We start from the raw sequence: 23,270 nt of genomic DNA, 5'->3' as shown, positions 1-23,270 counted from the left end.
GTGAGAAAGTGGTGACATTTAGAACCCAGAGTGAAATACCGATGTTAAAAGTGTATCTTACTCAGGAACTCTTGAAGCTGAGAAATTCACTTTTCCTATTTGGTGCACAAAATTATAAGCAAGGAAAAATATAAAATGCCATCAGCGAAGGATGGCATTGGCCCACCCTGTCTGCTCATTTCTACCAGTCTGCTGTTTTGTCCCAGGCAGTGGCGTAGGAAGGGGGGGCGGGAGGGGCGGTCCGCCCCGGGTGCATGCGCTAGGGGGGTGTCGGCCCCGCTGGTTCCTTGCTCCCTCTGCACTTCTGGGGCAGAGAGAGCAGGGAACCAGCGGGGCCGACGCAGCTCCAAGTGACATGCACTCGGGGCGGATCGGCCCTCCCGCAGGTAAGAATGCGGTCCTGGGGGGGTCGCGCCGTGCTGCACCCGAGGGGGGGGTGCGCAGCGGCGACCCGCCCCGGGTGCCATTAGCCCTCGCTACGGCACTGGTCCCAGGTCCTACTAGTTTTATCATCACCCTTGCTCTGCCCCTAAAGTTCCTATGAGATGAAAAATTAAAAGTTCTTATCTGTATACAACCTTATTCTATAAAGGTTATGCTCCTAAATTTATGCTCCTACAATTAAAATACTCCTAAATTACGAGCATAATCTATTTTGGAGCATAGAGTATGCTCGTAATTTAGAAGCATAAATTTTAGGAGCGTAAATTTAGGAGCATAACCTTTACAGAATAAGGCCCATAGCGGCAGTTGCTGTATGGATGTGTTCTAGCCGTAAAAGGTCCGTGGCACTATCCAGATAGCGCCACTGAATATTCTTACAGATCACCTTGCTGTTGTCCAAATAGCACCAGGGTGGATCAAAGATGGAACCTCAGTGTTCTGCCTCACTCTACTGATATTCAGCCACTATCCATGGGGCACCACAGTGGAGCACACTTAGCACCCGTTTTATAATTTATTTTATTTGTTACATTTGTATCTCATATTTTCCCAGTGGCAGTGGTTTCGGTGGTAAAGTGGGACCGATAGATTAGTGCTATGCCTCCGCCTCTCTTTTCTTTTCTGGTCCAGTATGTGATTTTGTATCCTGGAGGGCACATGTCTAGGATTATAGGGTTCTTTTGGTCATGCATTCAAGTTTCAGTGAGGAAGACATGATCCAGTCTGTTAGTATTGCTGTTTTATTTACAGCGGATCTGGCGTTGATGAAGCCCACTTGGATTGTTTGGAATGGGTCTTCTGTGTTTGATGTTGTGGAGTTTTGTTAGTTGTTGTTTCTTTGTTGAGGTGAGTTTGTTTGGGCCCTTCTTTCCCTTCTGTTGTGGTTGTTTGCATGTAAGTGTTCTTCCTTTGTTTAGGTTGTTATCAGTTTGGTGAGGTGTGGTTTATTTGATCAATCTATGATGATTGTGTAGTATGGGTATGTCAGGTTTTCCAGGGTAGTCTGGAATCGTGAGCCCTTGGGCTGCTGACAAGGAGCAGCAGCAGCAGGCAAAACCCTCCAACCAGGCGCTATAGAAATGATAAGTAGATAGATAGATAGACTGGACCAACAGGACTGGAGTAGAAGCTGTAGGCAGGCTAGGCAGGAATAAGCAGAACTGGAATGGACTTGGCTTGACAGGGACCAGAATCAGGAAACACAAGCAGGATTCAGGAACTAGCGTGACTGGAACAGGACTTCACCTGCGCTTGACCGCTGTTCCCTAGGGGTTGAGCCCCTAGATGCAGGCAGCCGGCAGGACTTACTGGACCGAGTGGGGAGAAACAAGCTAGACTAGACAGGGTTCAAGATACAGGGTCTCAAACAGACAGAATACAGACACAAGCTTGGCTAGAACAGGATTCAAGATACAGGGTCACGGCAGCCACCGGCTCCGGCCACCAGAGGGCGAGGCGAGCGTAGCCAAGGAAAACAGTCACGGAGTGGAGGAGTAGCCTAGTGGTTAGGGTGGTGGACTTTGGTCCTGGGGAACTGAGGAACTGAGTTCGATTCCCACTTCAAGCACCGGCAGCTCCTTGTGACTCTGGGCAAGTCACTTAACCCTCCATTGCCCCATGTAAGCCGCATTGAGCCTGCCATGAGTGGGAAAGCACAGGGTACAAATGTAACAAAAATAAAATAGATACTATTGGAGATTCTACATGGAATGTTGCTATTCCACTAGCGCAACATTCCATGTAGAAGGCTGCGCAGGACGTCAGACTCACAGAAGCCTGTGCGGCCACATTGGTGACCTGCAAGGGCCGACTTCTACATGGAATGTTGCTAGTGGAATAGCAACATTCCATGTAGAATCTCAAATAGTAGCAACAGTGGAGGAGTGGCCTAGTGGTTAGGGTGGTGGACTTTGGTCCTGGGGAACTGAGGAACTGAGTTGGATTCCCACTTCAGGCACAGGCAGCTCCTTGTGACTCTGGGCAAGTCACTTAACCCTCCATTGCCCCATGTAAGCCGCATTGAGCCTGCCATGAGTGGGAAAGCACAGGATACAAATGTAACAAAAATAAAATAGATACCATTGGAGATTCTACATGGAATGTTGCTACTATTGGAGATTCTACATGGAATGTTGCTATTCCACTAGCAACATTCCATGTAGAAGGCTGCGCAGGCTTCTGTTTCTGTGAGTCTGACGTCCTGCACGTACGTGCAGGACGTCAGACTCACAGAAGCAGAAGCCTGCGCGGCCACATTGGTGATCTGCAAGGGCCGACTTCTACATGGAATGTTGCTAGTGGAATAGCAACATTCCATGTAGAATCTCAAATAGTAGCAACAGTGGAGGAGTGGCCTAGTGGTTAGGGTGGTGGACTTTGGTCCTGGGGAACTGAGTTGGATTCCCACTTCAGGCACAGGCAGCTCCTCGTGACTCTGGGCAAGTCACTTAACCCTCCATTGCCCCATGTAAGCCGCATTGAGCCTGCCATGAGTGGGAAAGCGGTGGGTACAAATGTAACAAAACAAACAAACAATTGTGACAGGGTATGATGTTGTTTTCTGCAAGTGGGGTGGTTAGTGTTAAGTGGATTAGTGTTAAGGAGTAGATTATTAGGAGTAGTTTGAGGGTATTCATTATGGTATATATTTCCTGTGGCTACTATTAAGACTGTGTTGCCCCAATCTGCTCTCCTCACAAGCCTGCCTTCTCCGGTTGATCAAATGCAGTGCGCCTAATTCATTATAGAATACTAGCACAGCATACATTGGAGAGCCAAAAGTTAGGTGTGATCACTTACACCAATCAACATATACAACTGACAGTATTCTATAAGTTAAGCATGTGACACGCTCGTGGCTGATGATACTCCACCCACATGCACCCCTCCCCCAGTACGTTGCAGAATAACACCTAGTGCATACACGCACACCACTTCTAGGTGCCCATTTATTGAACCATCCCAATTGTGTTGTGGCTAAATGTAGGTCATCAAAAAAGAATGTCCTAATTGGAACTGCATAACTATCCAGATAGCGGCTGAATATTGCTGCTGTCGGTGCTGAACACGTATATTCAGCCCTTCATTCATTAATACATGCTTTATTTATGTCTAGGTTAGACTGTGGCAACATTGTATATGCAGGTCTTTCTAACATGTCTCTCAAGCTTCTTCGAATGCCACATTTTCCCACCTATTTGTAGGTTCAGTGTGGCTTACATGGTACCAGAGGGTGGTTACAGATTTCGGTGTGAGCTAATAGAGTGGATGGTACAATTAATTCGATTTGGAGAGGTTTGTCCCATGCAGGTTTCAGGGCTGGGATTATGTGGCAAGGGGTGGAGAATCAATATTTAATTAGGGGCCAATGAGAACAAACAAAATAAGGGGAAGACATGATCTTGATGCCGAGTATTACCCAAAAGGTGAAAAGACCTGAAAACCAGGAATAATCATCTCAACTTCCGCAAAATCCTAAAGACTCATCTTTTTAGAGAGGCACACCCACAAAACCAAAATAAACACTGAACAATGAAACACAACAATTAAACTAAGAGTAAGGATCTTACTCATTACTCATAGGGCCTACTACGAACAGGTTCCTAGTTATCTTACGCTCCTAACAGATCTCTTTGTTCCTTTGCTGACTTTCAGATGGTTATCCCATATCTCTCCAAGGCTCATTGGGTATCCACTTAGGATTCTGTTTTTTTGTTTGTTTTTTTAATTATTTAACCTCTCATCTTTGGAATCAACTTCCTTTCACCCTTCGAGCTGCAGGAAGTGCGAAAAGGTTTAAAGGCAGTTTAAGGGCTCACTTTTTCAACTTGCCTTTGATGACCAATCCTTGGACTGATTGAAACTCCTTCTCATTGTCTGGGGATTTTCTTTGTGTATGATGAATGAACGTTTATTTCTTTCCTGTTCATTTTTGGAGTTCTTTTTCCTGTTTCCTTTTATTGATGTTAACTTGATTGTACACTGCTGTAACCTTCTGGCAACACCGTATATCAAATCTTCAATAAACTAAACTAAAATTTCTTTTTTTGGGTGGGGAAGGAGGTATTTTTTTTTAGCCTTTTAGAACTTTCAGACCTTCTTTACTCAATACTTTCCTGAATCTGGAGCCAATAGACTCCATGGACCCAATATTCAAAAACAATTTTCTAGATATCAGCCACCATTATCCAGACCCCTACCATTCTTCTCCAGAGGCCTAAGCAGACCTCAAATTTTGGATTGGCCAGTGGGCAAATTGGATGGGCACATGTACTGTAGTAAGTCAGACTCACAGAAACAGAAGCCTGCGCAGCCGCGTTGCTGATCTGCAAGGGCAGGCTTCTACATTACTACTACTAATACTTATCACTTCTATAGCGCTACAAGGCATACGCAACGCTGTACACCATACATGAAAAGATAATCCCTGCTCAAAGAGCTCACAATCTAAATAGGACAGACAAACAGACAGAACCAATGTTGTGGGGGAAAAGGTCTCGGTGTGTGGGGTGACGTGGGTTGTGGGTGGAAAAAGCACGGACAGCACCCCAACTGAAGACAGGAGGACTTCATGTGGCAGGATGAGCGCAAAGTATAGAGATGGAGACCTGACCCACAGGAGTAGAGAAAAAGAGGATGATGTGAATGAATTGTGGTTTTGGTTATGAAAACACCACACACAAAAAGAAAAACAACAACAAACTCCTGATGTTGTATATTACCAACTAATAGCTGATACTGTAGCAGAAGGAGGAAGACAAAAAATGGCCGTCAGATGCTGTGGTAGAGGGACAAAAAGTAGTTTGTGACAGCCATAGGGGAAAAACTAGAAATTGGTGCAAGTTTGTATACCGAAATTTACAGGCTGTGCATGTCGCTTGAGTAGATGAACAAGAAACTGCATGGCAAATCACAGAAGTTGTATGAAATGGCACCACAGTGTATAGACACATCCAGTCTATAAAAAAGGCCTTTTTTTAAAATTTTTGCCGAAAATGAACGTGCGGCAAAATAAAAATTGGCGCGTCCATTTTGGGTCTGAGAGCTTACCGCCAGCCATTGACCGAGCAGTAAGGTCTCTCGTGTTAACTGTGCAGTAATCGCCTACGCGCGTTGTCGGAATTACTTCCTGATTTTCGCTCCGCACCAGAAAATAAAATAAAATATATTTTCTGGTTCACGTAGCAAACGCGCGTCAAAAATTAAATTACCGAAACTGACCACACGGTAGCCGAATGCTAACTCAGAATTGACACTCAGGTGTGCGTTGGCGCCTACGTGGCTTAGTAAAAGGGACCCCCAGCGTCAATCACAAGGTTATTTGAGTTATAGAATACAACAGTAATGTAATACTGCTCTCATAATCTAGTCACCACCGTTTTGGGGGTTTTGTTTTAAATGTTCACTCCCACCGTTTCTTTGTACAGTCATAGGGAGTGTCCCAGAGGTTAGAAAATTCGTGCCCCCGAAGCGTCATCGAGATCTTTGCAGAACACAGTGGTTCCCAAACCCGATCCTCGAGGCACCCCAGCCAGTCAGGTTTTCAGGATATCCACAGTGAACATTCATGAGAGAGATTTGCATGCTGTGGAGGCAGTGCATGCAAATCTCTCTCATCTTCCGCCAGGGTCGCTTTACTCATACTACCCCTCTCCTCAAGTCGCTTCACTGGCTCCCTATCCGTTTTCACATCCTGTTCAAACTTCTTCTACTAACCTATAAATGTACTCACTCTGCTGCTCCCCAGTATCTCTCCACACTCGTCCTTCCCTACACCCCTTCCCGTGCACTCCGCTCCATGGATAAATCCTTCTTATCTGTTCCCTTCTCCACTACTGCCAACTCCAGACTTCGCGCCTTCTGTCTCGCTGCACCCTATGCCTGGAATAAACTTCCTGAGCCCCTACGTCTTGCCCCATCCTTGGCCATCTTTAAATCTAGACTGAAAGCCCACCTCTTTAACGTTGCTTTTGACTCGTAACCACTCGCCTCCACCTACCCTCCTCTCCTCCTTCCTGTACACATTAATTGATTTGATTTGCTTACTTTATTTATTTTTTGTCTATTAGATTGTAAGCTCTTTGAGCAGGGACTGTCTTTTCATGTATGGTGTACAGCACTGCGTATGCCTTGTAGTGCTATAGAAGTGATAAATAGTAGTAGTAGTAGTCTCTTGTAACCAGAGCTAATATTGTGATGTCATAATGCCTCAGTCCACCAATAAGAGCCAACCTCATCAGTGATATCACAATGGCTTGATTGTCCTATACTTGGCTCACTTTTATTACATAGCTCTTTGAGCAGGGACTGTCTTTCTTCTATGTTTGTGCAGCGCTGCGTACGCCTTGTAGCGCTATAGAAATGCTAAATAGTAGTAGTAGTAGTAGGGTGCCTCCAGGACCAGGTTTGGGAACCACTGGCATGACAGCTTCCCTGAAATGAGTAGAGGATAATAAAAGTGGTATTTTAGGTATGATCTCATATATATTCCATTTATAAATAGAGTACATCGCACCCATAAATGACTCATTTCTGAAAAAAGTGACTTTATATTAGAGTCTGCGTTTAGCCCTTAGATCAATATACCTTTAAAAACTAATTGCACAACATTCAGCTAAGGACTATATAACTGCAGCTTTCAGAAACTGCAAATTCCATTAACAGGAAAAAAAAATAGTCATTACCAGTTTTAAAGGCAAATTATATGTTTTGCCTGAAAAATTAATTTTAGAGTCTTTTCTCCTCTATTGATAATTATAATATGTCATTTTACGCCCACAACTTGTCTGCACATTTCTCAATAAATGTAGCTGTCATTAAAGAAAACCTTTCAGATTTTAATATCTGACACATTTGCGTGGTTACAAAGAAAAGGATTCATTTACAGAATTATAGAAGATTTCATTGCTTGGATAGCCCCCAGCAGAGGGCTCAGCAAAATAACATTTTACAACAATTACCCTGTCAAGCGCTTAGAAATCATAACACAGAGCAGACTGAAAACAATATATTCTATAATTCAAAGCGTAGCGGCAAAGTCAGACTTCCTACTGTACAAACCGTAGTTGATTTCAGAAAGAAAATATGTTTGCATAAGTATCAGGGTTGTATGTCTCCATGTGGGTTAACATTTTACATCAATGCAGTTTGTTTAAAAAGAAAAAATACGCTGCAGAAAAGCTGATCATTTGTGTGATGCTCTGAAATCCATGCCTGCTTTGAGGGGGTGGGATGGAGGTGGGGGAAAACTTGGCATCTTCCCAAACAAAAAAGATCAGGTTATTCAAAACCACATAGGGGTCATTGCAGGAATCTATATAATAATTTGTACCTCAGTGTTCTATGGCTGGCCGGGTTCGTAACATCCTGACGTCAGCAAGCCTCCAGCGTTCCCTTCCCTCTCACTGTCCCGCCCTCGCGTAAAGACGAAATGACATCAGAGGAGGGCGGGACAGTGAGAGGGAAGGGAACGCTGGAGGCGAGCTGGCGTCAGGATGTTACGAACAGATGGGAGGGCACAGGGACGGTCTTAGGCAGGGGCAAGAGGAGCGGTCGCACAGGGACCAATGCCTCCAGGGGCCCCGTGGCACTCCCTCCTGCTCTTATGATGAAAAAAATCAGTATGGGCTGTTAATCCTAAACAGGTAATCTAAGACTTCAAAGAACTGAAAAACAGCCAAACGCAATCAAATGCTGGCTTGACAACCCCACAGTTCAACTGTTGATTTTCAACGGGGTCCGATTCGTTTCACTCATTGCAGGGCTTCATCAGGAACCACTCGGATCATATTGATCAAATCGAGATTGAGATTAAAATGAGTCTACATAAGAACATTTTGGTGAACTCTCTGACTGGGCAGACTTATAGGGTCTGTGCTAGGGCTGGTGGTTGGGAGGCAGGAATAGTGCTGGGCAGACTTATACGGTCTGTGCCAGAGCTGGTGGTGGGAGGTGGGACTGGTAGTTGGGAGGCGGGGATAGTGCTGGGCAGACTTATAGGGTCTGTGCAGGGGCTGGTGGTTGGGCGGCGGGGATAGTGCTGGGCAGACTTATACGGTCTGTTCCAGAGCCGGTGGTAGGAGGCGGGACTAGTGCTGGGCAGACTTATACGGTCTGTGCCGGGGCTGGTGGTTGGGCGACGGGGATAGTGCTGGGCAGACTTATACGGTCTGTGCCAGAGCTGGTGGTGGGAGGCGGGACTGGTAGTTGGGAGGCGGGGATAGGGCTGGCCAGACTTATACGGTCTGTGCACTGAAGAGAACAGTACAAATAAAAAAGTAGCACATATGAATTTATCTTCTTGGGCAGACTGGATGGACCGTGCAGGTCTTTTTCTGCCCTCATCTACTATGTTTACTCTGTATGTTTACTATGACTATCTTTAATTTCAAGCAGTTGCTTATTGTCGATAGATTGGTATCATATTAGGCAGCTAACATGGGTTTTTTACCACAGTGGCTGTCTTTTTAGTGAAGGAGACAATTGCACAGATCTCTTCTACTGTCTATTGCACAATAAACCCCACGTTAGCTCCTTAACTCAGCTTAGTAGAAGGGCTCCTAAATCAAGAAAATACAAATAATCAAAATGGTACAATGAGCAAACAGAAATATAAAATTATTAATTAAAAAAAGCAGATCATCTCAACTATGTATTAAATAATCATGTTTTTTTTCCCCCTAAACCTTCACATTCCTTATACTATCAGACAAATTCTTCCATTCAAGTGACAATCTATAACTTGAAATGCTGTCAAAGTGTATTTTTAAGATGACCGTGTTTGAGGACCGGCAGCTTCATCTTAACAATATTAGTGTTAGTCTGGTTGTGCGCCCTTGAGCCCAGGCCGAGGCCTAGAATAGGTGTTAGGCCAAGGCCGGGGTGGACCGAGCAGGCGCTATGCACTACCCCAGCTACCAAGTCCTGCACACACATGCAGCAACCAACTTGCACCTCCAGAAAAGGGAAGATAGGGCATTCAGGCGGGCCTCATGGCCGATCGGGAACCCATTTACTCAGAATTCAAGCATGGGGGCCTCACGGCCTAACTGGAACCGACTCATACGTAGGGAGGGGAGAAAGAGGAAAAAATGAGTAGGTCTCCTCGAGAACTAGAGCACTAGCACACCTACGGTGCTGGCTAAGGACACATAGGAAAAGGAGCTGACAGACGTATCTACAAGAAACGCAAGCCAGTGCCCTAGGCAAACAAGGAGAAAAGGAAGCACGCACAAAAACACGTCAAGCAGTACCCCACGGCACACAAAGGAAATGAGGGACTGTGAAATAAAGATACTGTAAGCAGAGACCTTCACGGACAGGAGAGGGAAAAGTCAGCAAAACGGAGTGCGGTGCCTAACACACCCCCAGCACAGAAAGGAACAGTGCTCAGCAATACAGAGGATAATTACAGCAAAGAAAGGACTGACAGTCACCAGGGAAAACTGCACCAAGCAGACAACTGCCAGAAGCAGTGAAACTCTGCAGACAAAGGGTTAAACCAAGAACAGCAAGCCAAACCACCACAAGGGTGGAGGTACACAAATTCCTACGAAAAGTAGAATCTGAGGAAAGGGGGAGTAGGAGGAGTAGGCTCTTGAACAACACCAGTAGGCGACGTAGATAGGAACAATCTCTTTATTTAAATATACACTCGACTCAACACAGCCGTGTATAATATATATATATATTATAGCATTTCTGCAATACTAATAATAATTTTTTTACAAAAAAATGTTTTTTTATAAAAAAAATGTTTTTATTAATTTTTTAATTCTACATGGAATTTGTGTTTATCACACATTTAACGTTCTACATTTATTTTACTTTTGTTCTGCATGTTTGTTATATTACCATTGTTTGGTTTTATTTCATAGACTCCTGAAGAAGGCGTCTGTAGCGCCGAAACACGGCTGTGTTGAGTCGAGTGTATATTTAAATAAAGAGATTGTTCCTATCTACCTCGCCTACTGGTGTTGTTCAAGAGCCTACTCCTCCTACTCCCCCTTTCCTCAGATTAAACCAAGAACAAACACGCAGCTGCCAGAGGCAGGGAACACTGCAAACAATGGGGTTAATCAGAGTACAGGGAAAGAGCAAACAACCCCCACGGGGAGAAACAAAGGGTCCCGGAGCCTGCTACAAGGGCAGGACATACAAATCATAAGTACATAAGTAATGCCACACTGGGAAAAGACCAAGGGTCCATCGAGCCCAGCATCCTGTCCACGACAGCGGCCAATCCAGGCCAAGGGCACCTGGCAAGCTTCCCAAACGTACAAACATTCTATACATGTTATTCCTGGAATTGTGGATTTTTCCCAAGTCCATTTAGTAGTGGTTTATGGACTTGTTCTTTAGGAAACCGTCTAACTCCTTTTTAAACTCTGCTAAGCTAACCGCTGTCAGAATACAAACACAGCAACAAAGGGTAACTCCGAAGGAAGGGGAACCAAAACAAACAAACTGGAACGGAACGAGGTAGGAACTCACCACACAGCACCACAGCCAAACAGAGAGAATCCCAGGTGTAGTGTAGAGAGGTAATTAGACACACACTAGAAGCAGCCGGCAAACAGAGATAGAGGAACAGAAACTGCAAGCTAGGTAAGGGGTAATCAAACCCCACGAAAGCACAGAGCTAATAGCTCAGACAGAGCGCAGGTAAGGGTTCAGCAGAACAGGAATAACGCCAAAGCAGGGTTTGTAGGGAAAGGAAAGCTTAAGTAGATCAGACTGACATCAGCTCAGCCCCTGACGGACCAATCAGGAGCGATTCCAAGCATTCCCCTGACTAGCAGAATTCTAAAAGAATCATAACAATTAGGAGCTTGTAATGCTGTAGAACGGGGGTTCTCAACCCGGTCCTTGGAACACACCTAGCCAGTCGAGTTTTCAGGATATCCACAATAAATATGCATTAGATAGATTTCCATAAATGGAGGTAGTGCTTGCAAATTAACCTCATGCACGTTAATTCTGGATATCCTAAAAACCTGATTGGCTAGGTGTGTCCTGAAGACTGGATTGAGAACCATTGCTCAGTCTAGAAGACTAGCAGTCTTATTTTCGAAAGTGATGGGCGCCCAGATTTTGACCTAAATCGGGAAATGGGCGCCCATCTCGCAAAGGCACCCAAATCGGTATAATCGAAAGCCAATTTTAGGCGCCTGCAACTGCACTCCGTCGCGGGAACGAACAAAGTTGACGAGGGCGTGGTGAAGGCGGGACTGGGGTGTGTTTATCGGCCGAGCAGAGATGGGCGCCTTCGGCCGATAATCGAAAAAAAAAATGGCCGTTTTTAGCGCGAATTTAGGTCACTTTTTTTGGACCCTTTTTTTCACGAACAAGTCCCAAAAAGTGCCCTAAATGACCACCGGAGGGAATCGGGGATGACCACCCCTGACTCCCCCAGTGGTCACTAACCCCCTCCCACCAAAAAAAAAACAACTTTAATAACTTTTTTTCCAGCCTCTATGCCAGCCTCAAATGCCATACCCAGCTCCATCACAGCAGTATGCAGGTCCCTGGAGCAGTTGTTAGTGGGTGCAGTGGGCTTCAGGCAGGTGGACCCAGGCCCATCCCCCCCTACCTGTTACACTTGTGGTGGTTAATGTTGAGCCCTCCAAAAAACCCCAAAACCCACTGTACCCACATCTAGATGCCCCCCTTCAGCCTTAAGTGCTATGGTAATGGTGTACAGTTGTGGGCAGTGGGTTTTGGGGGGCTCAGCACCCAAGGGAAGGGAGCTATGGACTTGGGAGGTATTTAACTTTTTTTTTTTTTTTTTAACTTTTTACAAGTGCCCCCTAGCGTGCCCGGTTGGTGTCCTGGCATGTGAGGGGGACCAGTGCACTACGAATCCTGGCCCCTCCCACGACCCAATGCCTTGGATTTGTTCGTTTTTGAGCTGGGCGCCTTCGGTTTCCATTATCGCTGAAAAACGAAACCGCCCAGCTCAAATCCGCACATATCCGATGCATTTGCTGGGCACAAACCGTATTATCGAAAAAAAAAAGATGGGCGGCCATTTTTTTCGAAAATACGGTCTGTCCCGCCCCTTCACGCACCCGTTCTCGGACATAGACGCCCATGGAGATGGGCGTTCGCATTCGATTATGCACCTCTAGACCTCCCACATTCTAGCCGAACAGGCTGGTGAAATGTGATAGATAATTTTAAATTCAGCACTTAACAGACCTGAAACTTGTACAGTGTGGTTTTTACCCTGATGTGATAGCTACATATTAAAGATAGTATTGAATACTTTTTTTTTGGTTTTGTTTCAGTACAAGCAGAGAAACATCACCAGCCTTTAACCCTACATACCATCTTGGAAGTGGAAATGCCTATGAAGGCAGCAGAGCAGAGCGACGGAGTATGCTGAACTCCAGGGATCATTCAAATTCCTCATGAGACGTGCCCTTGAAAAGCCGTTCCACGGGGAGGTGCAGGCTGTGAAGCCTCAACTTCTATCCAGCGGATCAACTGATACGGTTTCTCCTTCTAAATATTTGGCAGGAGAAACAAATGTGATCTTACTTTTTTTTTTTATTAACCACAGATTGGTTGTTTAGAGGGTTTGCGCTTCTCCAAAAATGAACACAAAAGTTACAGATTACAAAAGCTGTCTTTGGACGATTATAGCAAAGCAAAAGAAAATGAAAAAGTATACTGGTAACGTGGACCTGGCTTTTTACAAGGTTCCGTTAGGTCTGTTGAAATTGTTAACCGTTTTTCTTAGATAGCATTACTCTCGGCCTTCCCCTGTGTGCTCTCAAGCTATTCCAGTCTGATTGGAAGCTAGCTTACTGTACAGTCAAGCCAGACGTATGAAGCATTTTGTTTTCCCATAAAAACCTTTTAGTACATCTGGTCCCTGTTTGCTTTAGAAGTTTATTATCTCAAAAAGAAACAATATTTTGAGACCTCGGAAACAGCTTTAGTTAAACAACGATTGAAGTTGTGTTTAAAATAAACTGTCCGGTCAGTAGATTCCAAAAGTAGCAATGGTCCTGTTGATGGTTTAGCGCCTTTACTTCCAGTTCTCAAGGGCCGCCAAGAGGGGGGACATGGGGGACAAAAGTCCCCGGGCCTCCGGGGGGGGGGGGGGCCCGGCGCCGCCGCTGCAGTGTGGCCCGCCCGCCTCGCTCCGGAACTAACCTTAAGTCTCCTTCTTTCACTTCGCGCAAGCAGCAGCAGGGCAGGCCACTCCTTCCTTCCGTGTCCCGCCCTCGCCTGACGTAACGTCCGCCAGGGCGGGGCACGGAAGGAAGGAGGAGAGGTCTGCCCTGCTGCTGCTTGCGCGAAGTGAAAGAAGGAGACTTAAGGTTAGTTCCTGGCCCGGTAGCGGGTGGAGGGGGGGGGGGGGGGCCCGGCGACTTCAGGTGGGCGGCGACTTCGGGTGGGGATGCCTGGGGGTTGTCTTGTCCCGGGCCCGGCCCCGGCTCTCGGCGGCCCTGGTCAGGTCTTCAGGATATCCCCTAATGGATATACATGAAAGAGATTTGAACGCCTACTAGCTCCATTCTATGCAAATCTCTCTCATGCGTAATTATTAGGGATATTCAGAAAACCTGACCTATCGGCAGCCCTCGAGGACTGGGAGTGAAGACCAAGGGCCTAATGAGGTGTAAGTCCTTCTGATTTACCTCAGTCCCAGGGGCGTAGCTACTATGGGGCCACGGGGGCCTGGGCCCCCGTAGATTTGGCCCTGGACCCCCCTGCCGATGACCCTCTCAACCCCCCCTACCGCCGCCAACCCGCCGTCAGCCGAAGTCTTCTTCCTTCATTTGTTTTTTCTGAGTCTGACGTCAGCCTCACAGAAACAGAACGAAACCAAACCAAACGATGGAAGAAGAATTCGGCTGGCAGCAGTTGGGGTCCCCCGCCAGCAAAGGTAGGCGAGGGCGGGCGGGGTTGAGGGTCGTCGGCGGAGGGGGGGGGTCAAATTTGTTGGTGGTGGTGCTGGCGGCGGCGGGGGGTGTCATCAATGGCAGGGGGTGTTGGCAATGGCAGTGGGGGAGGGTCGCTGTCGCCCTCCATCGCTCCGCCGGCTGCTGCCACCCCCGTTGCTCCCCCACCCCGTTGCTCCCCCCCCCCCGTCGCTCCCCCTGCTACTGCAGTCCCCGGTCTCACCTGCCTGCCTCCACGGCTCCGGACCCCCTGCATTCGAAGCGGCAGTTGCAGATCTCCTCTCTTCTGGCCTTCCCTCCTTGTGTCCCGCCCTCGTCTGACGTAACTTCCGGTTTCCGCGAGGGCAGGACACAGGGAGGGAAGGCCCGAAGGGAGGCGATCTGTGGCTGTCGCTTTGAATGCAGGGGGCCCGGAGCCGAGTAGGCAGGCAGGTGAGACTGGGGACTGCAGCGCCTGCGGCCTGACCCCGGCGCCGGGCCCCCCTTGGAGGCCCGGGCCTGGGGAATTTTCTCCCCGCTGCCCCCCCCCTCGGCAGCCCTGCTTATAACATCAACGCCAAGAGGTAGGCAGTTATCTGACACCACCTTCTTAACAAAACTTGTGTTAAAATGAGGCCCAATTACATTCTCCCAGTGATCCACAGCGTGGTATGGCTTGAGCTGTTGGGCTGGTCTGGCAGTATGACTTCCTTAATCTTAATGTACGCAGTATTTATCTAATCAGATCCAGAACAACAACAAAAAAACGGAAATCGGAGAACTGCATTAGTAGCAAGGCTGAAAGTGCGCATCATGAAAATCTGGTCCTATCGTATTTCTCAGGCTTTCCGCAGTTCCTTTAAAATGCAACCCAAACCAAGCAGCTTTTGCACGGATGCTGCTCCTTTTTCTGATTCTGTTGGCCTGTTTCTAAAGGAGCCCAAAGCAGACAGCAACACATCTACACCCCGTTATCCTTTCTGCGTCTGGGTGAAAACGTTGAATATTGACAGAAAGGCACAGGGATTACGTGTGGGCAGGCAAAATGATGACAACAAATGGTGGCTAATTTCTACATTTTAAGGTTGGGAAGTTTAAACTGCGTGCAGTTCTTAAGAAATTAAGTTCCTTCCTATGATGAATATCAATGTATCTAACGGGCGTGCTGCTGGCTTCCTGTCTGTTTGAACAAACTAATGAACACTGGTGACAGTATGATAATTAAAATGACCTCTTTGAGGCAGGGATTAGGAGGCGCACAGAAGGGGATAGCTCGTCTTTTGAATTAATCATCTGCTAATTTGTTACTAAGGTTAGGGTTATTGCAAAATGTTCAGTTAGTATATATATTTATATTTAACAAAATATTTGTTAGTTTAGATGTTGAAACTATACGTAGATGTTAACTTGTTTAGATGTTGACATTCTGTTGCGTTGCTTTTTCTCAGTGGCTCGGTCTAGGCTGTGTTAAATGTTATTTTTTTTCTCTCTCTCTCATGTTGACAACTTATTGTGCTATAGAACCAAAGAATAAATATGACCTAAATATTATTTTCTCTTTGCTTCGTCATTGCCTTCGCTCAGTATCTGAGAACCCTTTCCCTAGTTCATTACTTCTCAACCCAGTCCTCAGGACACCCCCAACCAGTCGGGTTTTCAGGACATCCACAATGAATACTCACGAGATAGATCTGCTTGCACTTAGGGTTACCAAATGTCCGGATTTACCCGGACATGTCCTCTTTTTGAGGACATGTCCGGGCAACCGGGCGGGTTTTGCCAATCTGCCCGTTTGTCCGGATTTCTGGACAAACGGGCAGATTGCTAGCCTCCCTTCCCCTTACTTACTACTGCCCTGGTGGTCTAGTGACCTCTTCCGCCTTCGGGGCAGGAAAGAGCCCCCTCTTTCCTGCCTGGAGCGCTGCCCTGCATGCGTCCTTCCTGTTGGTGATATCGGCGCCGATTCAAAATGGCCGCCGAGAGGAAGTGACCTTGCGAGACTTCAACTCTCGGTGGCAATTTTGAATTGGAGCCGAGATTAAGAACAGGATGGATGCATGCAGGGCAGCGCTCCGGGCAGGAAAGAGGGGGCTCTTTCCTGTCCCGAAGAGGTCACTAGACCACCAGGGCAGTAGTAAGGTAAGGGGAGGGGGGTGACGGGGAGGGGGAGTGATGGGGTGTGTGACAGGGGGGAGGGGAAAATGTGACAGGAGGCGGAGCAAGGGCGTGAAAGGGGGCAGGGTGGGGAGTGAAAGGGAGCGGGGCGGGGTGTGTGGTGGGGCGGGGCATGTGTCCTCCTTTTTGGGGGACAAAATATGATAACCCTACTTGCACTGCCACCTCGGTATGGAAATCTGCCTCGTGCATATTCACTGTGGACATCCTGAAAACATGACTGGCAAGGCAGTACTCCAGGAGCGACTTGGAAAACACTGCTCTATATTGTAGTGGCCTTTGTAGGTTGCAAATGACCAAACATAGATTTCTGTATTTTATTTATTTAGATTTGCTCACACCTTTTTTAGTAGTAGCTCAAGGTGAGTTACATTCAGGTACTCTGGATATTTCTGTGTCCCAGGAGGGCTCACAATCTAAGTTGCGCATTTTAGGCATGTACACAGGGGAAACAATTTAGTTCATTTTCCCAAGTTTCAGATGTTTTATTTGTCTCACACATTCATTTTAACAAAGCCTGCTGACTGATGTAATGTGCGTGAAGGTGAATTTGCAGACACTAAAGGGATATACTTGCTTAAGTTTTTCACTTACCACATCTTAAGTACAAAACTTAAGGTGCGGTAAGTGTAAAGCATTGTGATAAATGCTAGGACATGACCAGTTTCTGCCCTACACTTACTGCATGGGTCCATATTCAGTGTTTGTGGTCTAAACATATCCCTTCCAGTTGTGTGCTTTGCCTTTGTATGAAGAAAAGAACCCAGCTGGCCAGAGATGCTCAAAGAGAAAACATTTTTGGAGCCCTGACCAAAACCTTGCCACCTCTATGGACATCGGGAGTTGTATCAGGGCATTGGTCTGTATGGCTGATAGACCTGTCTTGGACATTGGAAGTAGACATGTATTGAGTGGGTTTCCACCTGCCTTGAAGGTGACTGCTGTGCAGGGCCCCCGGAATTAGTCAGCATTGGACCAGACCCTGAGGCGATGTGAGGATTCTACGTTGGCACCAAGGAGCATTGATGCATTGGGTGAGGGCCAAGAATCATTGGCATCAATCCCCCTCAACGCAAAGCCCAAGAACCTCCGGGGTATTGAGGAACTTGGTTCCTGAGAAATGGCGCCGTGAGGACCACTCCTCCTCCATTCAAGAGATGCTGGTGCGCAGGTCCCCACACAGCCAGGACCAGGCACCCATCTCGACCCCTGCAGTTCAGCAGTGTCTCTGAACTGATACCCTTGCTTTTCCTTAGGAGTAACCTAAGGAAGTATTATTTCACAGAAAGGGTGGTGGAGGCGTGGAATGCCCTCCCGGTGGATGTGGTGGAGTCTAGGACTGTAGTTATATATCACCAATGAAAGGGAAGAGAGTACCAAATCCAGTCATATAAATATAACTCTCAAGGTAATTGGCAAAAGAAAACTCTCAAAAGAACACAACTATAACTCTGTGAGGTGCATTCCTATTGTTTGAAAGGGTAAGGGAAAAAGCCTCTGATTCAAGCCCAACCTCCAACCCAATAGTTATAGGTTAATAACAAGGGTGGAGTTTTTGTGTATGTAAATGTTGGGCATATTTGTCATCATAGGCAAAAAACCTTTTGATATAAATGAATGCTATCTCCACAGAGTATATGAAGGATCCAAATAAAACATGAAAGAATCAAATCCAAACTTAGCTTTCAAGTGCAAGTGCAGGGAAATGTGTGAGACATTGGTTCAGCACGCCGACTCTGGCCATAGTTTTGCTAGAGAAGTGCTGTATCAAGGCGTGAGTAACCAGACCAGAAGTAATCGCTCACGAACAAACTTCCTGCTCGCTAGTCCAGAATTTAAAAAGGCATGGGATAAGCATGTGGGATCGCTTAGGAACAGGAAGAATTAGGGGTTACAGAGGATGGGCAGACTGGATGGATCATATGTTCTTTATCTGCCGTCATGTTTCTATGTTTCTAATCTATGTCTATATTGCATGCATGCTGTTTGTCGAGGCATGTAACTCAGGCTGTGATGCAAACAAACAAACAAAAATATGCAGAAAGGCGCAGAAAAAAAATACATGTATTTGATGGCACATACAGTAGGAACAGCCACGTTACAAAAACCACATTTCTAAAAGACACAGAATCGCTTGATGCTTTGTGCATGGAAATACCTGCTCATATTTATGCAGCTCCACTTAACATAAACATGCCAGACTTTCTGTAATTGCATGCATGAGGGGAGGAAGCCTAGAAGCTGAGCTTCAAAATTCTAATTATTGTCATTTTAAAGTGGTTTTGAACAGCAGAAGGGTAAGTGCAACTCCTTCCCCCCCCCCCCCCTCCCAGTTGCTCTCCTGCCAAACCCAGACTCAAACAAGAAGTTCGTCCACATTTACACATGACTTCAAGATGGCATAAAAGCCAGTGCAGAACACATGGGGTATTTGTATACTTTCAAGGGTCCCACAAACTCTGCTGAGAACGTGTTCCCCTTTAAATCTGGGCATGCTACAGGCTTACACCTCAAAGAGACACCCATTTAAAGATTGTCCCTTCTACATGCAGGGATTTACATGTGTAAATTTTGGGCCTCCTCTCGTGATATTTTGCTTACTGGAAATCATAACTTGATGCTTATTGTTCTTTATGGGTCCTTTGGATCGGCATCCCTACATTTGACACCAATTTGCAATCATATGAGTGTTGTGAGTAATACCAGCTCTATGGCATAGACAGAAGGCAGCAGAAGTAAGGCAACGGGGGTCAGTCACAAGCAGTGTGTGTAAATCGCTGCTGGTGGCCCTATCAAGGGAGAAACCTGTAAAGATAGAGTGGGGGGATAGGGAAGGAGATGCCAGATTGAAAATGGACAGGGGAAGAGAGTGAGAACTGGTGGACAATGGGAGGGAGGGAAAGTGATAGAGGAGGAGCAAGGCTGGATCTGAGGGTGGAGGGGAGGGGGGAGAGAGAGAGAGCTGATGGACAATGGGATGGAGGGAGGAAAGAGAGAAGGAAAAATGTTGGTCCCAGGGTGCAAGACAGGGAGAGAAAGTGATGGTGAACAATGGGAGAAAAAGAAGAGGGAACAGAGAGGTAGAGATTTTAGGCATGGCATGAGGAGAGGGGAGGGGAGGGGAGGGGGAGAGGATCCAGCAACAGAAGGGAGTTAAGGAGAGTTGCTGGACAGTGGCAGGGAAGAAACATAGTAACACAGTAAATGAGGGCACATAAAGACCCACACAGTCCATCCTGTCTGTCTAACAAAGTGGCCAGAGCTGTGCCCACCACTCTGTGCAGCCCCAGTCACCCATGTTTAAACGCTGGTTGTCAAGTCTCCATTATGCCAACCATACAGGCAGCCAAACATGATGGAGTCTTGGTTATACCCACATATCATCCCCAAGTATTGCTGACAATATTCAACTTCCAAGTCAAGATGTCTTCCCCTCCCTCCCCCCCTGAGCAGCAGAGCATCCTCACTTGCAGCACATGACAGTAAAGTGAGGGAGACATGCTGGAGCATGGGGGAAGAGGGCAGGAGGGATGAGAGAAGGGACAAGAAGATACGGGGGGGGGGAGGGGTGGACTGAAAGGGACAGGGTGATGTCAGGCTGGGAAGATGGGAAGGGCAGAAGGGGAGCAGATGCTTGGCAGGACGTCAGGACTCACAGAAATAGAATTCGTATCAGCATCGCGCCGGAAACCGGTGCTGAAAAGGACTTCGGAAGGCGGGGGTTGGGGACCTCCGCCAGCAAAGGTACCTGATGGCGGCGGTGGGGGAGGGTTGGCGGTGGTGGGAGGGGGGGTCGAATGTGATGGAGGAGGGTCCGCAGTGGGGGGGGGGGGTGAAAGCAGGGGGACAGGGCTAAATCTGCGACGGCCCATGCCCCCTTGGCCACACCTAGCTAGGCCCCTGCCCGTGTGGTTGCCAACCTATAAAATGTGTGTTATGTAAGATATCTTACAATACAGAATACTTTAAGTTACATACGTATGACTGGAACTTAGGTGCACATATGGCAGCTCTGAACTTAGGTGCACATATAGCAGCTCTATGGTTGTTGTAACTGTTTGCACCTAACTTATAGGCACTATTTTCACAGTTACACTAGTATTCAGTAAAAGGGAAATGGGACTTGATATACCACCTTTCTGAGGTTTTTGCAACTACATTCAAAGTGGTTTACATGTATTCAGGTACTTATTTTGTAACAGGGGCAATGGAGGGTTAAGTGACTTGCCCAGAGTCACAAAAAACTGCAGTGGGAATTGAACCCAGTTCCCCAGGATCAAAATCCACTGCACTAACCACTAGGCTACTCCTCCACTAGCAATATTCTATCTTGAAGCCTGCCCTTGCAGATCAATGCAGTCGCGCAGGCTTCTGTTTCTGTGAGTCTGACATCCTGCACGTCTCGCTAGCAGCTCAGACATCAGACTCATAGAAAATAGAAGCCTGCGCGACGGTGTTGCTGATCTGCAAGGGCAGGCTTCTACATGTAATGTTGCTAGTGGAATAACAACATTAACATTCTATGTAGAATCTCAAATAGTAGCAACAGACTCTCCAATAGGGAAAGGGAAATGGGACTTGATATACCACCTTTCTGAGGTTTTTGCAACTACATTCAAAGTGGTTTACATATATTCAGGTACTTAATTTGTACCAGGGGCAATGGAGGGTTAAGTGACTTGCCCAGAGTCACAAGGAGCTGCAGTGAGAATTGAACTCAGTTCCCCATATCAAAGTCCACTGCACTAACCACTAGGCTACTCCTCCACTAGCAGCATTCCATGTAGAAGCCTGCTCTTGCAGATCAGCAACGCAGCCGTGCAGGCTTCTGTTTCTGTGAGTCTGACCAGGACGCCAGACTCACAGAAACAGAAGCCTGTGCGGTCGCATTGGTGATCTGCAAGGGCAGGCTTCTACATGGAATGTTGCTACTATTGAGATTCTACTACTACTACTACTACTATTTAACATTTCTAGAGCGCTACAAAGTGTACGCAGCGCTGTACAAACACAGAAGAAAGACAGTCCCTGCTCAAAGAGCTTACAATCTAATAGACAAAAAGTAAAGCATTTAAATTTAAAATATTTAAGCAGTCAAGCACAAGAGAACAGTCACAGAAGGACTGAAGATGTTGAAGGGTGGTCAGTGTGATTAGGTGTAACTCTGGTTGGAGTAGTGGGAGAAGGTGATAGAAGAATAGAAATGGGTGAGGTAAAGTAATGAGTGGGTTGATAGGGAGGTTATATAAGACATGTCACTCTAGGGATGGGTGGGTAGAGGGGTAGGGTGGGCGGGATTAAGTCTAAAGCAGGAGAAGGTATTCTCTGCAGCCTATCTGTGAGATGGAAAATGCTCTCTGAAGCTGCTGCTATAAGTTGTTAGTTTTCTCTCCCTGAAAGAGATCCAAGCCACACCCACGAAGTTCAAACTGTCAGTGGGGAGTGTGAGGGGAGGAAATGGCAGTGCTTGATGAAAAAGAGAGCTCAGTTTGATAGGAGATATACTATAGGATGTCATTCTGAGGCCAGGCTAAGTCTAAAGCAGGAGAAGGTATTCTCTGCAGCCTATCTGTGAGATGGAAAATGCTCTCTGAAGCTGCTGCTATAAGCAGGGTTGCCAGGTGGAAAATTTTTTTCCAGCCCAATCCAGCCCAAAAAACAGCCCAAAACCCGCCCAAACACAAACCCCGCCCCTGACACCCCCACCCCCGCGTCATCACCCCCGCCCCCGCCGTCATCAACCCCGCCCCCGCCATCACCGGCCCCGCCTCCCACGTCATCGGCCCCGCCTCCCCGTCATCGGCCCCGCCTCCCACGTCTTCGGCCCCGCCTCCCACGTCATCGGCCCGCCCAAAACGTCACTAACCCCGCCCAAAAACGTCACTAACCCCGCCCCCCCGCGGCCAAATAGTGGAATAGCAACATTCCATGTAGAATCTCAATAGTAGCAACATTCCATGTAGAATCTCTCAAATAGGGAAAGGGAAATGGGACTTGACAAGCCACCTTTCTGAGGTTTTTGCAACTACATTCAAAGCAGTTTACATATATTCAGGTATTTATTTTGTACCTGGGGCAATGGAGGGTTAAGTGACTTGCCCAGAGTCACAAGGAGCTGCAGTGGGAATCAAACTCAGTTCCCGAAGATCAAAGTCTACTGCACTAACCACTAGGCTACTCCTCCACCACAAAGAAGGTGTGTCTATGTTCTTTGTAGAAGAGGCTCTTACCAGAACTCTCTAGGCCTCTATTTATAAGTGCCCAGTAAGAGAATTACCTTTGCAAGATTCCGATTTCATGAAAAGCTTATCAATGCCATTCTCAGAAGATTTTCTCACTTAATGTATACAAGGAAGAGTTAGAACGGAATAATCTTCAATTCCTTAATATATGCCAAGTCCATGACATCAATTCATGCAAACTTACCAGCCCAATTTCCAGTTATAGAGGGTACATAGGAAATGATTGAGCACCATTCTTACGACAGATCGTACAATCTGCAGGAAGAACATTATCAATCATATACATAAATTATCTTTTAATCAGTCTTCATGATCTATCTTGATAAACTGAGCACATAAATTAAATCAAGTTGCAAAATGATGTTTGCATTTTTAACATAGGGGATCTGGGTCTCTAAGGAACTATTTTCCAATATAGTGGTTGGCATGGAAACCTTTCTATTGAATTTTGCTTTAAAAAGTGTGTGCAGTACATCTCACAGAAACAGCCAATAAGAAATGTTAAAGGAAATCAGGG

General features: G+C 46.6%; 1 protein-coding gene across 1 annotated transcript in view; it reads left to right on the top strand.

The window, feature by feature from the left end:
- AGBL4 (ATP/GTP binding protein like 4) overlaps positions 1-12,858 on the top strand; it is a 2,274,308-nt gene extending 2,261,450 nt beyond the window's left edge. Inside the window, exon 13 of the mRNA XM_030206027.1 lies at positions 12,732-12,858. Within this exon, the coding sequence (XP_030061887.1) occupies positions 12,732-12,858 (127 nt within the window). The remainder of the gene's footprint in view (positions 1-12,731) is intronic.
- The last annotated feature ends 10,412 nt before the right edge of the window (positions 12,859-23,270 follow it).

This window comes from Microcaecilia unicolor, chromosome 6 (assembly GCF_901765095.1).
Source record: "Microcaecilia unicolor chromosome 6, aMicUni1.1, whole genome shotgun sequence".
In the NCBI taxonomy this organism is placed as follows: Eukaryota; Metazoa; Chordata; class Amphibia; order Gymnophiona; family Siphonopidae; genus Microcaecilia; species Microcaecilia unicolor.
This window is presented reverse-complemented; position numbering and strand designations above follow the sequence as displayed.